Source organism: Pungitius pungitius, chromosome 9 (genome assembly GCF_949316345.1).
Source record: "Pungitius pungitius chromosome 9, fPunPun2.1, whole genome shotgun sequence".
Lineage (NCBI taxonomy): Eukaryota > Metazoa > Chordata > Actinopteri > Perciformes > Gasterosteidae > Pungitius > Pungitius pungitius.
The window spans coordinates 3,256,513-3,273,628 of record NC_084908.1 but is presented as its reverse complement, the minus strand read 5'-3'; the positions used below and the strand labels follow the sequence as shown (position 1 = coordinate 3,273,628).

Below are 17,116 nucleotides of genomic sequence, written 5' to 3'. Positions count from 1 at the left end.
AATAAAATACAAAAAGGCTGTTCTTAAGTTTTAACCAATAAATATCCATTATTTTATATATCATTGTTTATAGCTTTGTGTTCTCAGCAACCAGAAGTTCAGAGACAAAAGCGGAACAAACGTTTAAAAGGGGGCAGGGCATTGTCTCGCACACTCTGATTCACAAAAGTGCATTCGCACCGGTGTCTCTCAGGTTGAAGTTTAAATGGAGCTCTATCGGGAATTACATGAGGTGACTTCTATTTAGAAAAGGTAAAACTCAAATGAACATCATGTCCTAAAGAGCCAGAATGACTTATGATAATTGGTTTGAGTATATAAGAATAAGTTAAGAGCTTTTGAAAACCACACATGCTGTAACGAGTGAATTCTACATTAATGAAGGTTTCATAATTATTGTTAGTGTTTTTATTTTGCTTGAATATATTTATTTTAAAGCCTCCTATAGTGAAGAAATGTTTTTGCAACGTCTGACCTGCATTATAACTCGTGTCTACCAGTTCAATTGAATATGTTTAAACAGACTAAAGTTGTTGTCAGCAACCCTCGTCCGTCGCCCCGCTACACACAGACTTTAGTTCCACTTCCTTTCTCTGTTATTCCTGGAGCTCTGCGTTTGTGTTCAGAACAATGGACTCCATGGTGCTGTGGTGGTAAGAGGAAACGCTGACCCAACCGGCCAGTGAGAAGAAGTGATGTTATCCACCTGCTACGGAGCAGCGCAGCACTGTACCGTTCATGTGTGCATTCAAAATGGAGATAACACCTGACGGCTCTTTGATCGGGCGTCGACTGTCAATCTGAGTGACACGAACTACGTTCTCCCCATGGCCAGTTCGGACAGAAATAACAAATTCCTGCTCGAGTTGGTGCGACAGCCAGGTAACAACACGTGTGCTGACTGTGGAGTACCTGGTGAGTACGTTGATCTCGCCTCCGTGTGTTTTGGACATGATTCCAACATTGTCTGATTGATTTCCAAAATGAGTTTGTTTTTGTCTTTTTCATAAGCCATCATACCTGGCCAAGTGATGTTTGTTAACAGAACTACCTCCAACATCATAATTCATAATCGGGGGGGGGGGGGGGGGGTGAAGTTGCTGCGTTTTTCTTGTGGTTGCGACCTCATTATGTAAACACACACATGCGCAGACACACACACACACGTAATTAGACGTGTGGTTTCCTCGCTCACAGAGCCGGACTGGGCCTCCTACACGCTCGGCATCTTCGTGTGCCTGAATTGCTCCGGCATTCACCGTAATTTGCCTGATATCAGCAAAGTGAAGTCCATACGTCTGGATACCTGGGACGATGCACTAGTACAGGTATCCTCTTTTAGTTTGTATTCATTCTATATAACAGCTGATAAAAAAAGTATGATCAGTTATTTGCTTTTTGGAAAGTATTAGTACATTTCAATTTGAACTTTTTCCTCATTCTTACCTAAGAACTAGAATAGTTACTCCCTGAAATGATTTTGATTGATATTGATAAAGTACTGCAGCCAGAGGAAAAGTATTGTATTTTAGGGTGAACTGTCCCTCACATCTTGTGGCTTCAGGTCATGCGGGAGGGGGGGAATTCTGCAGCCAAGGCCATTTATGAGAAGCGTGTCCCTGCCTTCTTCTATCGGCCGCAACAGAGCGACTGCTTGTAAGTGACGCTCACACTCCTTTCACCTCGTGGGCAACAATGGGAGGGAAAGCTGAGGTGTATTTTTGGTGAATGGGTTGTGGGGAGGTACAGAAGGAGGAACCAAGACCAGGTGGGTTGATCAGGTGGAGCCGTCCCCGCGGTCACTATGACTCGCAGGTCTGCTTCATTTCTGGTATTTATTCAAACACTTGTCTTTTCACCCACGAAGAAAATGTTTTTTTTCGTAGTGTTCTCAAGGATCAATGGATCCGTGCAAAGTACGAAAGAAGAGAATTCACAGGAGAAAACCAATGCTTTCTGCCAAGTTATTGCTCAGGTAATCAAATGCCACCATATCAACATTACCAACGCATTGTTGTTTTCGCATACATGATTCTTTGAGTGGTTTAGTGGATCTCCATCTCTTCCCTCCATTTGGTGTATCTAACCCAGACCAGTTTGAGTTAACACTTTGGAAGAAGGGCAAAAACAAAAGACAGTTTTTAAAGAGGATCTTCCTGCTGTCCCGGAAAGACTTCACCCTCCGATACTTCATTAAAGAGGATGTGAGTTCTGACACATTGTCGTCTAGACTACCACGTTTAATGAGCGCACAAAGACCCTCGTTGTTTCTAATCCTTCTTGTGAAATCCTTCCCCCGTGTGCTCTTTCAAACCAAGTCAAAGCTTCCCAAAGCCGTAATCTCCATGAAGGATCTTAATGCAGTCTTCCAGCCGGAGAAGATCAACCACGCTCACGGCCTGCAAATCTCCTTTGCGAACGGCAAACGCATGAGGAATCTGTTTGTCTATCACGAAACAGGACAGGTCAGCTGTTACCATAGTGACCGAATGTTTTAGTGAGACACCTCACTTCAGAGTTGAGTGTTTCTCAAAGTACTAAAAGTACAAAAGGGATCCCCTCACAATTGGAATGCATTTAATCATCACATGCACTCATCCAGCTTCAAGCTTCTTTCTTAATCAACCTGAATTGTATGAAACTGATGCAGACGGTAAACTGGACGCAGGTGATTCAATATCTGACGCCTTACAGGTGATTGTGTCCCTGTTCAACGCTATTCGAGCCACGCGCCTCGAATACCTCCAGAGGAAACATCCCACTCTGCGAGACATCGATGTAAGACGACATTTTGAATTTCCGTGACTTGTGTAGGTTGTCCGAGTCCATGTTGACGGAGTGGCCTCTGCGTCTCTTTGCACAGTTAATACCTCAGATAATGGGGTGCTGCCTGAAGGAGGGGTACATGGAGAAAACCGGGCCGACGGTTCGTCGGTTTGTTACAAAAACTCATTTGATCTATTTATCAATTTTGTGCATTTAAAAATGAATTGAATCAATTCTCTCTCTCTCTCTCTCTCTCTGTATTTCGGTCCCTCTCTGTGCGTGTGCTCATGTTTGTGTGTTTTTAGCAACGGGAGCCCTTCAAGAAGAGATGGTTCACACTGTGCTCAATGAACAGAAAGCTCCTGTATTTTAAAAACCCACTGGTAATTAACAGATAACCACCGCCGAGTCTATAATGCGTGTTGTAAAGCGACTGTGTTAATAATCAAACAACATTACATTCATGCACTGAGTTCAGGACATTCATTCTAACATGTGCTCTGGAACCAAATACGGCGACGATGAAACCAGGACGCTTCTGAGTTGGGCGCCGTCTTCATCGGCACGGAGAGCCACAGCTACGCCGCCGCAGAGAGCAGCAGGCCGAGCTCGAGAGGAGGCCGGTGGCACTGCGGCGTCACGCTGCAGACGCCGGACAGGGAGTTTGTTTTCATGTGCGAGCAGCAGCAGGAGCAGAAGGAGTGGCTGGAGGCCTTCCGAAAGGTCATCGCTCAACCCATGACACCAGAGGACTACGCCAGTAAGACCCCGTTGTCGTCCGCAACGATCCCGCGGCGTGTACCGCGCTCCTAACCCCCCCCCCCCCCCTCTCTCCGTTCCTTCCAGACGAGGCCAACATGACAAGGGGGAAATGACGTGAGCCGTTTTGCAGGAGCTCCGGGTGCAATAGGTGGGATTTTGGGGAAGTGAGAGACTGAAAACTTCTGCTTTGAAAAGGCCCGGCCCGGGACCTGACAGTGAGTGACAAACGCTCACGTTTACTGACACGAGCGCTCACGTCACTTTGTGTGCCTCCGTAACTACGCGTCGCTTCAGCTGGTTAAGGCATTTATTGTATTGTTGTTGCCAGAATAAAATCACAACAAATCATCTTTCGTAATCCTAGCGTAGTATTTATTGAGGAACAAGTGCAGTGGTTCCTGTAGTTATTTTGTTAATTGGTTTCACTCAATTTGCACATTTTGAAAGATACGGTCCATTCTTTTCCCACACTGTTGATTTTGATTGTCTTTTACATAGGGTTAGGGTTCTATATTGTATAAACAAGTATTTCCTGCTTTTAGAATTTTAGACTTACATTTGTGTTCCTCTTCAGTAACAAAGTTACAGTATTGATTGGTGATATGTCACAGATGACAGTTGTATGTATATACTTCCAATATCCATATTATTTATCGCAATATTTAGTGCCTTACAGTTCACTTTATAGTCTTCGTCATAGTGAACAGATTTACTTTAATGTTCCTAGAGTTGACAGAGAAGTTGGGGAATAGCCTTCCTGCAGCCATTCGCTCGCTGACGTCTTTTCCTCTGTTTTGAACTGTTTTGTTTAACACATCTTCAAAATACTTGTCTATGTTTCTAGCGTTTCAGATTTAACATTGATGAGTGTCATATTATGTATGCGTGTATATTTATGAATTAGCTTATGAATGTACATTGTGATGTTATCTTTGTTACTTGTATTTTGGATTATTATGTTATACGGAGTTGTTTATCAATAACATCTTATATATGATGAGTTTGGGGATAGTGAGAGCTTGTGTATGTATGTGTGAGTATGTGTGGTTTTTGCTTTTTGTTGTATTTTTATTTTATTTTTATTTTTATTATGATTATCTTATTTTATTGTAACTAATCTGTTGTTCTGTTGATTGGATATGATCCGGAGGACCCCCATGAAAACGAGATGCTGCATCTCATGGGGTTGATCCTCTAATAAAATGTTCATAAATAAAAATGTGGATTATATGAGCCGTAGGCCGGTTATTATTATTATTAACGATGGACGAGGGTAGAGGACCAACCAGGCCGAGCAACATGTTCATGCCATGGTTCCTTACCTGTGGCTCGCTCTTTAATTAACATTCAACTAGATCCAGTAAGAGACAAAGGGTTCCTGAGCACCACAATAGAGTCTGACTTGTGTTATGATTTAGTCCCATGTATATTGAAGTAGATGTGCCTTGTATAAACATCTGACTGTCAAATTGAATAAACAACGTTCAATGGAAGAATGTGTCACATGAATGAGTTTTCCAATGAGATTGGACAGATTATAAATAGCACAAATTCTAATAATATAGACATGTTCTTCTCTCATTTCAAGTCTAATAAGGCATGTGAATTAAGTCACCCATTCTTCCAGGACCATAAATATTCTCTAACCAGCCAGTGGAGATAAGGCTCAAAACTATTAAGAGCTTGTCTGTATTCTAAGCAGCAGTAGGAGGAAGCTAAATTGTATTTACTTTTTTTAATTAATTAAAAATGTGCTACTTTATTGCGACACTTTCTTACATGTAGGTATGAACATTTTTTGTCATTAGTCTCTTTACTATAATAATGACAGACTTGCGAAGGGATCAGGTTCTAGTTGTTGAAGTGGTCCTGTCACAAATATACGATCTTTGCTGGCCATCGCACTCAGAGGGGGCGTGGCCCGCAGCAGCGGCGCCCTCTGACGCGTCACTGGCCGAGCTCGTGTGAACATTAGCGGGACTCCACGCCGCACCGCTGACCGCCCCGCAGACTGACCGAGCCCCGCAGGTGCAGTACGGCGAGAAAACAAAAACACCGTGTTGGTGTCCCGCTCGCCCGGCTGTGTAAACAGTGCGCGTCCCGCCCTGTGCTGACATGCGCGGATGTAGCCGTTAGCAGGCGAGCCGGGGCCGAGGAGCGCCGGCCGCTTGTACCCTTCACCCGGACCGGAGCGTGCATGTGCCACAGAGCCCGGGTTAAGGAGCCCGTCGACGGCCACGAGGATGCGCAAGGACGTGAGGATTTTATTAGTGGGAGAGCGTAAGTACATGTTTGGGTCAGCTGTGTTCACTGATGCCTCGGGGGGGACTTCTGTCTCGTGACGATGGTTCACCTTCAAAAACAAAATCCTCATCATCAGCTGGAGCTTTCTCAAACATTTGGTTTCCCTCGGTGGACAATTTGCTTTTAATTTCACTTAATTGTGTGTTGTCCCTAGGCTGGCAATGGCTGGCTCCTTTTATTAATGGATGTTTAGGTCTCAACCTCTGGGGGAAAAAAAATTGCAAGCTTATATCCCATGTTTTCTTGAAGACAATTTGAAACATTAAAGTGTGCAAAAATGTAATTGAAGAACGTGGGTTCTCCTGGTATGTTTTAGATCGTGCACATAATGCATCAAATGTGGTGCTTGTGATGTCCACTATAGGTCATCTGTGTCCCCAACTCTAATTTTCTCATTTTCAATAAATAAGGTCTCTGTAGAAACAATGTTGAATGGACTGTGACGAGTTTGCTGACACTCTTGTCTCATTAAACCCTCAAACTCTTCCTCCTCCGACAGCCAAGGTGGGGAAGACTTCTCTCATCATGTCGCTGGTCAGTGAGGAGTTCCCGAGCGTGGTGAGAATAAACGTGATGATGCTTCCCAGACGCGACCTTGATCTATGGCCTTTGTGGAGTGTGACACCGTGCGTGTTCCGTTTATCCCAGGTCCCCTACCGAGCTGAGGAAATCACCATACCTGCAGACGTCACGCCAGAGCGAGTTCCCACACACATCGTGGACTACTCGGGTACCTTAAGCGCCCCCCCCCGCCCCCCACGGCGGTCTCTTTCCTTAAGATCCAAATGCATTGATTCACGGTCACACAACAAAGTTGAGAAAGACGGAACACGTTCCTCTGGTTTAACCGTGGCTCACGCTTCTCTGTTTCTTGCAGAGGCGGAGCAGACGGATGAGCAGCTGTTCCAGGAGATCACCAAGGTCAGTCCGTGCGTTACGCCTCCCCCCCGTTGGCTCCTGGGTGGAATGCTGAGTTCAGCTGTGAGCTTAAAGGGTGCCTGTGTGTGTCTCTCATAGGCCAATGTGATTTGCATCGTCTACTCTGTCAACAACAAGACGTCCATTGAAAAGGTGAGCTGCGCCTAACATTTCCATAATGAACCGTGACGGTGTGACCAGTGGGACACTTGAAGGGGGGGGGGGGGGGCGATGTATTGGATTACGATCTTCTCTACCGTTGTTGTCTCCCGTAGGTGACGAGCCACTGGATCCCCCTCATCACAGAGAACACGGACAAGGACAGCAGGTGGGAACATGTCAAAAAAGAACTCAAGAACTCCGTTTTGGACCACACAATGTGAGGGGAAGCGGGGGGGGTGGGGGGGTCATGTCTCAAAGACGAGGTGGACACAGGACAGTCGTGGAGTCCTTCTGGTACTATTTTTGAGGTGTTGACTCACAGTCACGCGGTGGCAAAACGTCTCACAAATGCTTTTCTGTCAGCAGAGATCTGAAGTGGAATCTGCTGCTTTCTTTACAAAGCGGCAGATTCAGCCTCATTCTCCCTTTCTTGGGAAAACACTAGAATACATCAAAATGTTGCATTGAACAAAAAGTTACTGGTACATTTTGATGTTTTCAGGGTCCCTCTGATTCTGGTGGGGAACAAGTCTGACCTGGTGGAACACAGCAGCATGGACACCATACTGCCCATCATGAACCGGCACAGTGAGATCGAGACCTGCGTCGAGGTGAGAGGCGGATCTGTTCACCGCTCCCACTGCCCCCCCCCCCCCCCCCCCCGCATACTAAACCATTAGAGGGCCTGATGAACTGTTCCACATCCGAGTAGTGCATAGCAGTTGGTTCCACAGTATTGATGCGTTGCTCAGTGCATAAAGTCCAGAGGGACGTGAACACAAAAGGAAATCGATACCTTCTATCGTTTATTGAAAGGAACATAAAAGTTTTTTTCAACAGTAGCTGTTGAGTGGAAACAGCAAATGTTAATATCCAATAATGGTCTTTTTACTTAATTGCCAGGGTTTTACAGTTGGTGTAAAATATTAATATAGTGTTTTCATATTTTAACTATAATTATCAGCAAAGCCCTCTGGGGCCTTTTTGCTCATGAAAGTTCACCGAACGTGTGCTGATGTGTTGAATTGTCAGCTGTTGTCGGTAATTGGATTTTTGAAGTTGTCAAAATGAAAGAATGTGGTGTCTGCAGCCTGCCGGTAATCCTGTCTATTGAATATGTGACCCTTTTTTTAATAATTTTATATCCCGAAGGCCAATGACACCACTCAATCAGATGTTTTATGTTTTTAAGTAAAACGACACAATACTCGGACGATCGCATAATGGGCTGAAGTTAAATAATGACACTTGGCAGAGATGTGAATGTAATCTGCAGCCAGATTACTCTTCCTACTTCCTACTCTGCATGAAATACGCTATTTATTTATTTTTGGTCATGTCCCATGTTTACGACGAGGAAACCCAACAATTGTACGAGAGGATTTAAACAATTAACACTTGCCGTGACCTTTTTTTTTTTCCTTCCCAGACTGGTTAATTAAAACAGGCGTGCCGCTGGGAGACTGATCCCGTGTGTTAATACTCTGACTTATCCACACACACACACCCACTGTATACAGGCAGTAACGCTGGCGCGGCGACAGTTATGTCACAACCTCCGCTTCTCCTTTCCCTCCTACTTTTGTAGAGGTCCCCTGTCCGAGTGGTGCCTCCCAATCACGGCCTGCAACGTGCACTTTGGATGTATTGAGCTTTTCTCTCATCCTGCCGCTTGGCAAGCAGGATTCTAACAGACAAACGGGGGGGGGGTCCAGGCTTTGCCTCGACACTCAATCGTCACATGTTCACAAGGTGTTTGCGTATTTGCACAGTGTTGAACAGAATATTTGTGAGTACATAACGATTCTCCCTTTCCTTGCCTATAGTGTTCAGCAAAGAACCTGAAGAACATCTCAGAGCTGTTCTACTACGCCCAAAAGGCCGTCCTGCACCCCACTGGTCCGCTTTACTGCCCAGAGAGAAAAGACGTAAGAGCAGAAACGTGCTGTGGGAATCCTCCCACGCTGCTTCTGTGACGCTTGAAGGAAAACAACTACTCTGTTATTGACCGTTTTGGAGAGTTGTGTCTAAAGCAGAATACATCACAGAAATCATTTATTTAAAAGAAACGGTATTCTTTTATGCTTTTTTTTTTTGATTCCCAGATGAAGCCCCTTTGTGTCAAAGCCCTGACTCGGATCTTCAAAGTGTCGGACCTGGACAACGACGGCATCCTCAACGACCACGAGCTCAATTTCTTCCAGGTGAGTTGACCCGACAAAGTCCCCCGCGTTGTCAAGGAAACGAAACATAAATCGACGACGTGACTTTCCGGTCGCCCCCCCCCCCCCCCCCCCCCCAGCGGACGTGCTTCAACGCCCCGCTGGAGTCCCAGGCGTTGGAGGATGTCAAAAATGTGGTGCGGAAGAACATGAGTGACGGTGTGTGTGACAACGGACTCACTCTGAAAGGTAGGAATGAACGCCCCCCCCCCCCCCCCCCCCCCTCCCACCCCCTCTCCATGCCTTCATGTGCACACGCGAATCCCTCGTCACGTTAGTCCCGATTGAGGGGGGGGTTGAATATTTCCGTGATGTTGTCCTGCAGGCTTCCTGTTCCTCCACACGCTGTTCATCCAGCGCGGTCGCCATGAGACCACGTGGACGGTGCTGAGGAGGTTCGGCTACGACGACGACCTGGAGTTGAACCAGGACTACCTCTTCCCTCCGTGAGTCTCCGTCCTCATTGAGACGCCCCCTTGTTCCCCTCACTGTGTGTAGGGACAAGGGGGACACTGTACTTTCCTCCAATACGGTGCTCCCCCTTTTGGCTCGTTTTTTAAAAACATTTTCACTTTAAGACCTTTAAATGGAGTCATGGATTCAACACTGTAGTGGATTGGTATGCAGATTAGCTATGCACATTCTCACAATGCCTTCTCCTCTTTCTAATGAGGACTTTCAAGCCGTAACATTTCTCCCATCATTTCATCTTCTGTAGAAATGCTTTCTGCGTGTATCCCACGATGAATTACACACCTCTGTGTCTCTAGGTTGAAGCTCCCTGCAGACAGCACCACCGAGCTCAACCACAATGCCTACCTCTTCCTCCAGAGCGTCTTTGACAAACATGACAAGGTACAATCCTGTAAACCCCGGTCCTCTATATACTTTACCCTCTGCCCCGGAGAGGATTTCACAGAAAGCTGCTCAGTGGGGAAACGGGGCAGCAAAACCAAAATACACCCAGAAAGCCACCCGCTGACCACCTGCTGAGGCCTGATTTAACGTGTGGTCACTAAGGAGGGATTGACGGGAGACTTAGCCTGCGAGGTTAGTATGGAAGTCAAAGAGTGCGAGCGACCTGCTTTCTGTCGCAGCGATGAGCCGCCAACTGTTTGTGTGTGTGTGTGTGTGTGTGCTCCAGTCCGTCCTATTTATTCACCCGTGCACTGAGCCACATGTTTCATATTTCGCCGTGGTGTGCAGCGGTGAACAGTAACCCGGCTCTGTGTCTACCAGGACCGTGACTGTGCCTTGTCACCCGAGGAGACGAGGGACCTGTTTGATGTGTTTCCCTACATGCCCTGGGGTCCGGATGTCTTCAATACGGTTTGCACTAACGACCAGGGCTGGATCACCTACCAGGGGTATCTCTCCCAGTGGACGTAAGTGGCCCCTGGTTAAGGTAGCCGCTTCAATCTTTGTCTATAATAGAATAGTGTATATATAGTGCAGTATTTAAATGTTGAATTTGAATGATTAGGTTTTCTAATTCAATGCCCCCTGATGGAAGGACCAAGAAGAGACTGTGTCTACTTCTCATTTAATATCATATTTAGGCAAATGACATGACATGTCTTGTTTTGTATCTTATGGGTTCAACTTGCATTTGTTCAGTTTAACAACGTATCTGGATGTCCAACGATGCCTGGAGTATTTGGGTTACCTTGGTTACTCAATAATTGCTGAGCAGGAGTCCCAAGCATCGGGAATCACAGGTGAATTACAACACCTCCTCCTTCATATCCATGTTCCAATAAATGACTGTAATATCACGAATGTATGATAACGCAGTAAATCAACACCAACTATTGGACAGTTAAATCTGAATGTTTCCCCCTGCACAGTGACCAGAGCTAAGAAGATTGACCTCCAGAAGAAGCAGACCCAGCGTAGCGTCTTCCGCTGCAACGTCTTTGGAGACGTGGGCAGCGGCAAGAGCGGCTTCCTACAAGCGTTCCTGGGTCGAAACCTCATGGTGAGCAGAAATAAAGCCACATTGTTGTTTAACTCGCAAAATACTTTTCATTCTTGGAAAAATGTATCTATGAATGTATGTATGAACAGAATTGTCCCACCGCGCCTTTCGGTCACATTTTACATTCATTTTAATGTCCTGATCGGAGGTCTCTTTTGTCCTCAGCGCCAAAAAGCGATCAGCGAGGAACACCGATCCTACTACGCCATCAGCACAACCTACGTATACGGCCAGGAGAAATACCTCCTTGTGAGTTTCAAACGTACCACTCATTACTTGGATTACAATGTTATGGTTGCAATTGCAACTTGTTTCCAAAAACAGCTTCTTTTTTTTACTGCCAAAACAATAATGATTCTAATAATAGAAATGAAGAAATTCAACGATATTATATTTGCATTTTTTAAATTTATTAAAAAATGTTTGTATTCATAAAGACATGATATAGATATATGTGGAGCACTTGGAGGTTGTCAACCGTGACCCAGCCTGAGGTCGGCTGTGCTTACCTGGCTGCCCATCTAAGCTTCTTATCAAGTTCACCCAGTTCTTTTCACAGCGCTCTTATTCTGAAAGCACAAGCAAGACTGCTTCGCATTTCATAAATGAAACCTAGCAAATTGTGTGCGTTTGTGTATCGTTGAGGCAAAAACATTGCGTGCCCCGATATTGGCGCTGCTTTTTTGCGAGGCACATTTAGCCGTTGAAGCGCAATGGTCAATTAGCCTTAGCAAATTTAAACGGTCTAAAAAGGTAAACCAGGCGAGGACAGCTGGCCACAGCTGTCTGACATGTGACTCCTGTTGAAAGTCAGCCGTGGTCCCCTAACCCCCCTCCGCTCCTCTCCCCTCAGCTTCACGAAGTCCTCCCTGACTTTGACTACCTGTCCGACGGCGATCTGGCCTGCGACATCGTCGGCCTGGTCTACGATGTCGGCAACCCGTTCTCCTTCGAGTACTGCGCCAAGGTCTTCAAGGTAAAAGCTGTGCGTGTGCGGCATAACGCCGCGTGGAAGCACAAACCCCCCCCCCCCCCCCCCCCACCGACCGCCCCTCTCTCTGTCTCCCTCCAGCAATACTTCATGGACAGCAAGATTCCGTGCATGATGATCGCGGCGAAGTCGGACCAGCCGGAGATCAAACAGATGTACGGCTGCAGTCCTCTGGAGTTCTGTAGGAAGCACAAGATGCCTCCTCCCCAGTCCTTCACCTGCAACACCGCGGCAGCTCCCAGCCGAGACATCTTCACCAAACTTACCACTGTGGCCATGTACCCGTAAGTATGGAGCACTTGTTGAGCCGTACTTTCCCTTCTAGTGTCGGAGCAGGACATTTCACACTGTATCATGTGAAATGTAGCTGAGACTATTGTGTTTTAAGACGGTTCTGCAGTAAAAACCAACCTGCTTGTACATAGGATGTTCAGTTTTGGATGATCAAATTAGTAAAGCAAAGGCCTCCTAAACAACCGATGATCTTTATTCTTTCCTTTTATAAAAGACGTCAGCAGTCGGGTAGTTTTTATTGTTGTAGTGCGCATTTCAGCCACACGAGGCTGAACCACTTCTCTGTGTCCTAAAATAGGAGTAAAATAATCATCTTTCATCTCCACGGTTTGTAAGTTTGTAACACACAATATACATGTCCTTTTTTGTGTTTAGAGCGCATCAACAAACTAAACCTCACCTGGAAGAAAACACTAATAAGCCAGAAAATAAATGTTCATGAACACAGCAGAGATATCGATAGGACGGTGTAGAAACCTGGGGACCCTCAGACCCTCCTAACTGAGTAAATTATGGAATTGCATTTTTTTCGGCAGCTGGGCCACAAATGGCCTGTATTCTTGCGTGCAGATGGGATGCCTTTTTTGTTGCCTTATCCGCTAGTTCACTGTTTCCCTGCTGATCCGCTGCCCTGCCCCCCCCCCCCCCCCCCCCCAGACATGCTGCTTTCATTCTGCGATGGCGCCGGGCTTTGCTCTGTGAGTAAACGTCCCAGAGGCCGGGAGTCAGCTCAGCTCAGTCAGGTCGCAGTGCTGAATAATAATAATAATAATAATAATAATAATAACAATCCAGTGAGAATACTTGATTCCTTCTTGTATATGGTGAGATGATCCCTCATTTGCGTAACGTTTATCCGTCTTCATTGTCCGTGGATTCTGCCTCGTGCTGCTCTTTCATTGTTGATCTTGACACTCTTTACTTTGACCTTTCTCCCCCGCGTGTGTTTGTAAATATAAACAGCGTGTTGGTGTGTTTGTGTGTGTGTGTGTGTGTTTCTCCTCAGCCACGCCCGGTTGCGCTGCATGTGCACTTGCAACCGGTGCACCTTCTGCTTGTGTCAGAACTTCCTCAACTCTGAGCTGCTGCAGACAGTCAGGGCCAAACTCTACGCCGTTGTGCTCAGAAGGTCCTTTTTGAAACTGTCTCTTTACGTCTAATTGGTCGACATTGTTTGTGCCTCATTTGTCTGAATCGCTTTCCTCGCTATTTTTGCAAAGTACGTCATAATTCCCTGCCACATTTTACTTTGTCGTTTTCCATCTTACAGCCTTCTGAAGGCTTCATTTAGCTCCTACCTTGATGTTGCCTCCTGTACCGCAGTAGAATTGACCACTGTGTACTTTTCCGTTCTGATCTCTGTCTCATTGTCATCCGGTTGTTTTTAAACTCCTTGTTGATTTTAGTCCTCTTTGATTGCGTCACTTGCAGAGACGTCACAGAACACTTCTGGTCTTTGTATCACAACCTCATTCCTGCATGTCTCTCATCCGATTGACTGGCTTCTCCTCGGCATGTCGCTGCTTCGCCATTGCATCCACATGTTCTTTTGGCACGTTGTCTGCTCCCCTCTTTCTCGCCCCTTCCCTTGAGCTCCGCCTCTGCTTGCCTCTGTTCGACAGGCATGTGAGCCAAGCGGACCTGAAGAGCTCGACCTTCTGGCTGAGAGCGAGCGTCGGGGCCTCCGTGTGTGCCGTGCTGGGCTTCGCCATGTACAGGGTGCTGCTCAGGTCGCGGTGATTCCCCTCACCCCATGGTTCATCTAGAGCTGTTTGGACCTGGCTCCCCTGTTTGGATGCCCAGCATGCGTTTTAGTCAATGAACATCTTTTCATCTTTCAAGGAAAAAAACGTGTCAAAGCTTAGTTTACCAAACATTTGTTTTATTTTGCATTTGTCTTTTTCTCTTGATAGGGATAAAACGGAACAATATTGAATTTTTGTACCGAAACTGCTAATTTCCTTGATCCGCTTCTTTTCAAGTGTTTGCAAAGTAATATATTTATATTAAAGTGGGTAAGCTGCTGATGAGCTGTAGTGACTGACATGATGAAGTTGCATATAGCTGCTTATTGGTTTCCGCCGTGGTAGCGATACGTGAGGTTTGCAATAACATTGATGCTTTTATTAGGCTGAACCGTGCAAATGGAATAATGAATAATTTGCTCAGCAGCCTGCTTCTGAACTCCCACAAACCTTAGCGTTGATATTCAGTCTCAGTTTGAGGCCCAAACACTTTTTTTTTTTTTCTCTAATTGTTCGCGTCAGCAGGTCACTGGATGTGTGCAAGCGTCTGCTGCTGCTCTCTCTGTACCTCCCCCCCCCCCCCCGCCCTCCCATCAGTGTGTGCTAACATATTTATTATTGACCCTTCAAAGCCACTACATTTTGTATTAGCATGCTTCTGAATTTCCAATCACATTCCTGTGGGTCTAAGACGTATTGTACTAAAGGACCACCATGACCAGTTCTCCACATTGCTTCCTACCTCCCAATAATCCAGGGATTAGTAGTAGTACTAATGTTTATTGACGGGAGCTCTTAAACTTTACCATGCCCACTCTCATTTTAACAGCCCCTGTGATCCATGTTCTCCTCGATCACAGAAAATGCAATAATGTGGCCCCACATTTCCATGTGATTTTAGTTTTGATGTATTCACTCAGCCTTTCCAAGAGTTTACAATAAACAAATATCTGTCTGACACCTGTTGTGAAGGAATTTATTTTCAGTTTCAAAGACGTTGGAAGATCGAGGCCAGCTTTTGCGTGAATACATTAAAGTCATTAGTTTATTGTTTCTTTTAAACTTTAGATAAATCCTTTTCCGACAAGATTATAGGTTCTATTTAACAAATTCATATTGTAGGGGTAATTGTTGTGCTGATAGGAAAATGTGACATACTGAGACACAAGAGGGCAGCATTGCTTGAGAGAGAAATCCACAGTTACTTGTCAACGAAAGGAGTAGAAAACCATGTAAAGTTACTCTAAAATGCATATTCATGAGATTTGACGAATACACCAGCTTCCACAAGGAGCCGTCAGAAGAAGAGGATGTGTAGTTTTCTCAGGAAGCGCTGCATTAGAAATAACTTTAGAGAAAATGGCACATTCATGGCTAAGATGTAATATCTTTATTGTAGTATTTATTCCTGCACAGTACAAAGTACTCGTTAAAATATTTGATTTTGCTCACAAATGGTATTCAGAATAATTAGTAGTTAAAAGGTTTTAGTATTAAAACGCTTGGCTAGAAGTTGTTCAACTGTTAAATGCATGAAATTGGTCAAATTCATGGATGACGCGTTAAAGTTGCTATAAGTAACTGATAACTTGCCAATGGTTGAAATATCCCAGTTCTGCTCCTCTGTGTAGCGGCACCGATGCGGACTGGACCAAAGGGTTGACTTTGACGTTCCGTCCACTTTGTCCACTTGACAACAACACATGTGAACAGATGTGCAGCATGGCTAATGTTAGAATAAAGTATCCATGGGTCCATCAGTACAGGGCAGAGGCTCTGAGGACAGCACACCCGAGACAAACTCCTGTCAAAAGGAGGCGAGCCTCCCCAGCAGGCCCTTCATGGCAACATGAGCTCATTTTTCCACAGCTGGTGTTTCTCCCGCTGTGTATCGTGTCTATTTCTCTGTTTCTGGCTCACACACACGCACACACACACACGTGCCTCCTCTGCCTCTCGTGTCACAGTTCTGCAGCTAACGTTTGCACATGACAGCTGCCACGTCGGTTTATTTTGTCCAATTAGCCGCTTTGAATGGAAATTCCCGTTGGTGCATAACGAGACAATACCCTCTGCTCCCTAGTAATATGACAGAGGGAATGTGATCAGTCCTCACGAGACTGTGATATGGTTTATTAATTAATGGATTTACTTTGTTAATTATAATTTGGATTTCTCTCCATAAACATTGGAGGGAAGTTAGAATCCTTGAATCCGACATGCGCTATATATGGGAATCAGGAATGAAAATAACCCCAAGGCCTGAAAACATGAATTGTTTCCATTGTGTCGCTATCACACATGACCTGGGGGAGAAGGAGTCTGATCACCCACAGACAGTAAGACACTGCTTCACTGCGTCTCTCCACCCAGTTATTAGTTGTGAGGGAGGTGTTCATCTGAAATGGGACCCGATCGTTTGGGTGATTGAAGCGGCCGTTTTACAGCTCCAACACTCCTTGTTCTCTGAGCCTTGAGGCACGAACTTCAGTGGTTGATTGTAACAGAGTGCGTTTACTCCCTTTACTTTAAAGTACTGCTCTAAATAGTTTGAGATACTTGCTTTCAAGACGTCCGATGGCCACTTGTATGTAGGAACATTAGTTCAAACACAACTGTTTGCATCTTTTAGATGTACAGAAAGCCAATTCGTTTTTAAATTTAATTTGTAGTGACAATGCACACCAAAGAAACGATCACCTTGTAAGTGAGCCAATTATCTGGTTTTCTTTTCTTTTATCAGGGGTCAGAATTAAAGCCGAAACTAGATTATAATCCTTAACTTGTTTTTTCCATTACACTTTCATTTAGAAAGAACCTCAGTCCATAAGACACAAGCATACATTTATTCACATCCAACTAATTAAATGAAAATGTATAAATCACAACGCTTTGAGTCTGGCTGTTAAAATGTATCAAGGCAAACATGAATAGAATGTGAAAACGTGTCCCTTTTATTTGTGTTTTTTTATTA

The 17,116-nt window shown here is 45.2% G+C and overlaps 2 protein-coding genes across 4 annotated transcripts; both read left to right on the top strand.

The window, feature by feature from the left end:
• Positions 1-47: 47 nt before the first annotated feature.
• On the top strand, positions 48-4,952 carry LOC119218434 (arf-GAP with dual PH domain-containing protein 2-like). Of its 2 annotated transcripts, none has more exons than XM_037472866.2 (11): positions 48-252; positions 627-915; positions 1,198-1,328; positions 1,565-1,656; positions 1,887-1,975; positions 2,092-2,465; positions 2,695-2,778; positions 2,864-2,926; positions 3,072-3,149; positions 3,298-3,526; positions 3,613-4,952. In XM_037472866.2, exons 2-11 carry the CDS (start codon positions 828-830, stop codon positions 3,639-3,641), a joined length of 1,257 nt encoding a protein of 418 aa, XP_037328763.2. In that variant the 5' UTR covers positions 48-252; positions 627-827; the 3' UTR covers positions 3,642-4,952. The 2 variants fall into 2 exon arrangements, with proteins under 2 accessions (XP_037328763.2, XP_037328764.2); XM_037472867.2 differs by lacking the exon at positions 48-252 and having other exon boundaries at positions 596-915; positions 2,092-2,204; positions 2,319-2,465.
• A 504-nt stretch (positions 4,953-5,456) lies between these two features.
• Positions 5,457-15,102, top strand: rhot1b (ras homolog family member T1). Of its 2 annotated transcripts, XM_037472899.2 has the most exons (20): positions 5,457-5,808; positions 6,332-6,390; positions 6,481-6,562; positions 6,710-6,753; positions 6,850-6,903; positions 7,026-7,078; positions 7,415-7,523; positions 8,739-8,840; positions 9,018-9,116; positions 9,215-9,323; positions 9,460-9,580; positions 9,905-9,989; positions 10,374-10,519; positions 10,752-10,852; positions 10,982-11,112; positions 11,278-11,361; positions 11,966-12,088; positions 12,185-12,387; positions 13,404-13,526; positions 14,020-15,102. In XM_037472899.2, the coding sequence occupies exons 1-20, from the start codon at positions 5,772-5,774 to the stop codon at positions 14,135-14,137; spliced, it is 1,983 nt and encodes a 660-aa protein (XP_037328796.1). In that variant the 5' UTR covers positions 5,457-5,771; the 3' UTR covers positions 14,138-15,102. The 2 variants fall into 2 exon arrangements, with proteins under 2 accessions (XP_037328796.1, XP_037328797.1); XM_037472900.2 differs by lacking the exon at positions 13,404-13,526.
• Positions 15,103-17,116: the final 2,014 nt, after the last annotated feature.

What these genes read in the sequence shown, in the direction of transcription:
- LOC119218434 (XM_037472866.2), top strand. Translation starts at nt 828, where the DNA reads ATGGCCAGTTCGGACAGAAATAACAAATTCCTGCTCGAGTTGGTGCGA. An exon ending in CCACTCTGCGAGACATCGAT is followed by an intron (nt 2,779 to 2,863) that starts GTAAGACGACAT and finishes CTCTTTGCACAG; the next exon opens with TTAATACCTCAGATAATGGG. An exon ending in TGGAGAAAACCGGGCCGACG is followed by an intron (nt 2,927 to 3,071) that starts GTTCGTCGGTTT and finishes GTGTGTTTTTAG; the next exon opens with CAACGGGAGCCCTTCAAGAA.
- rhot1b (XM_037472899.2), top strand. Translation starts at nt 5,772, where the DNA reads ATGCGCAAGGACGTGAGGATTTTATTAGTGGGAGAGC. An exon ending in GATTTTATTAGTGGGAGAGC is followed by an intron (nt 5,809 to 6,331) that starts GTAAGTACATGT and finishes CTCCTCCGACAG; the next exon opens with CCAAGGTGGGGAAGACTTCT. An exon ending in ACTGCCCAGAGAGAAAAGAC is followed by an intron (nt 8,841 to 9,017) that starts GTAAGAGCAGAA and finishes TTTGATTCCCAG; the next exon opens with ATGAAGCCCCTTTGTGTCAA.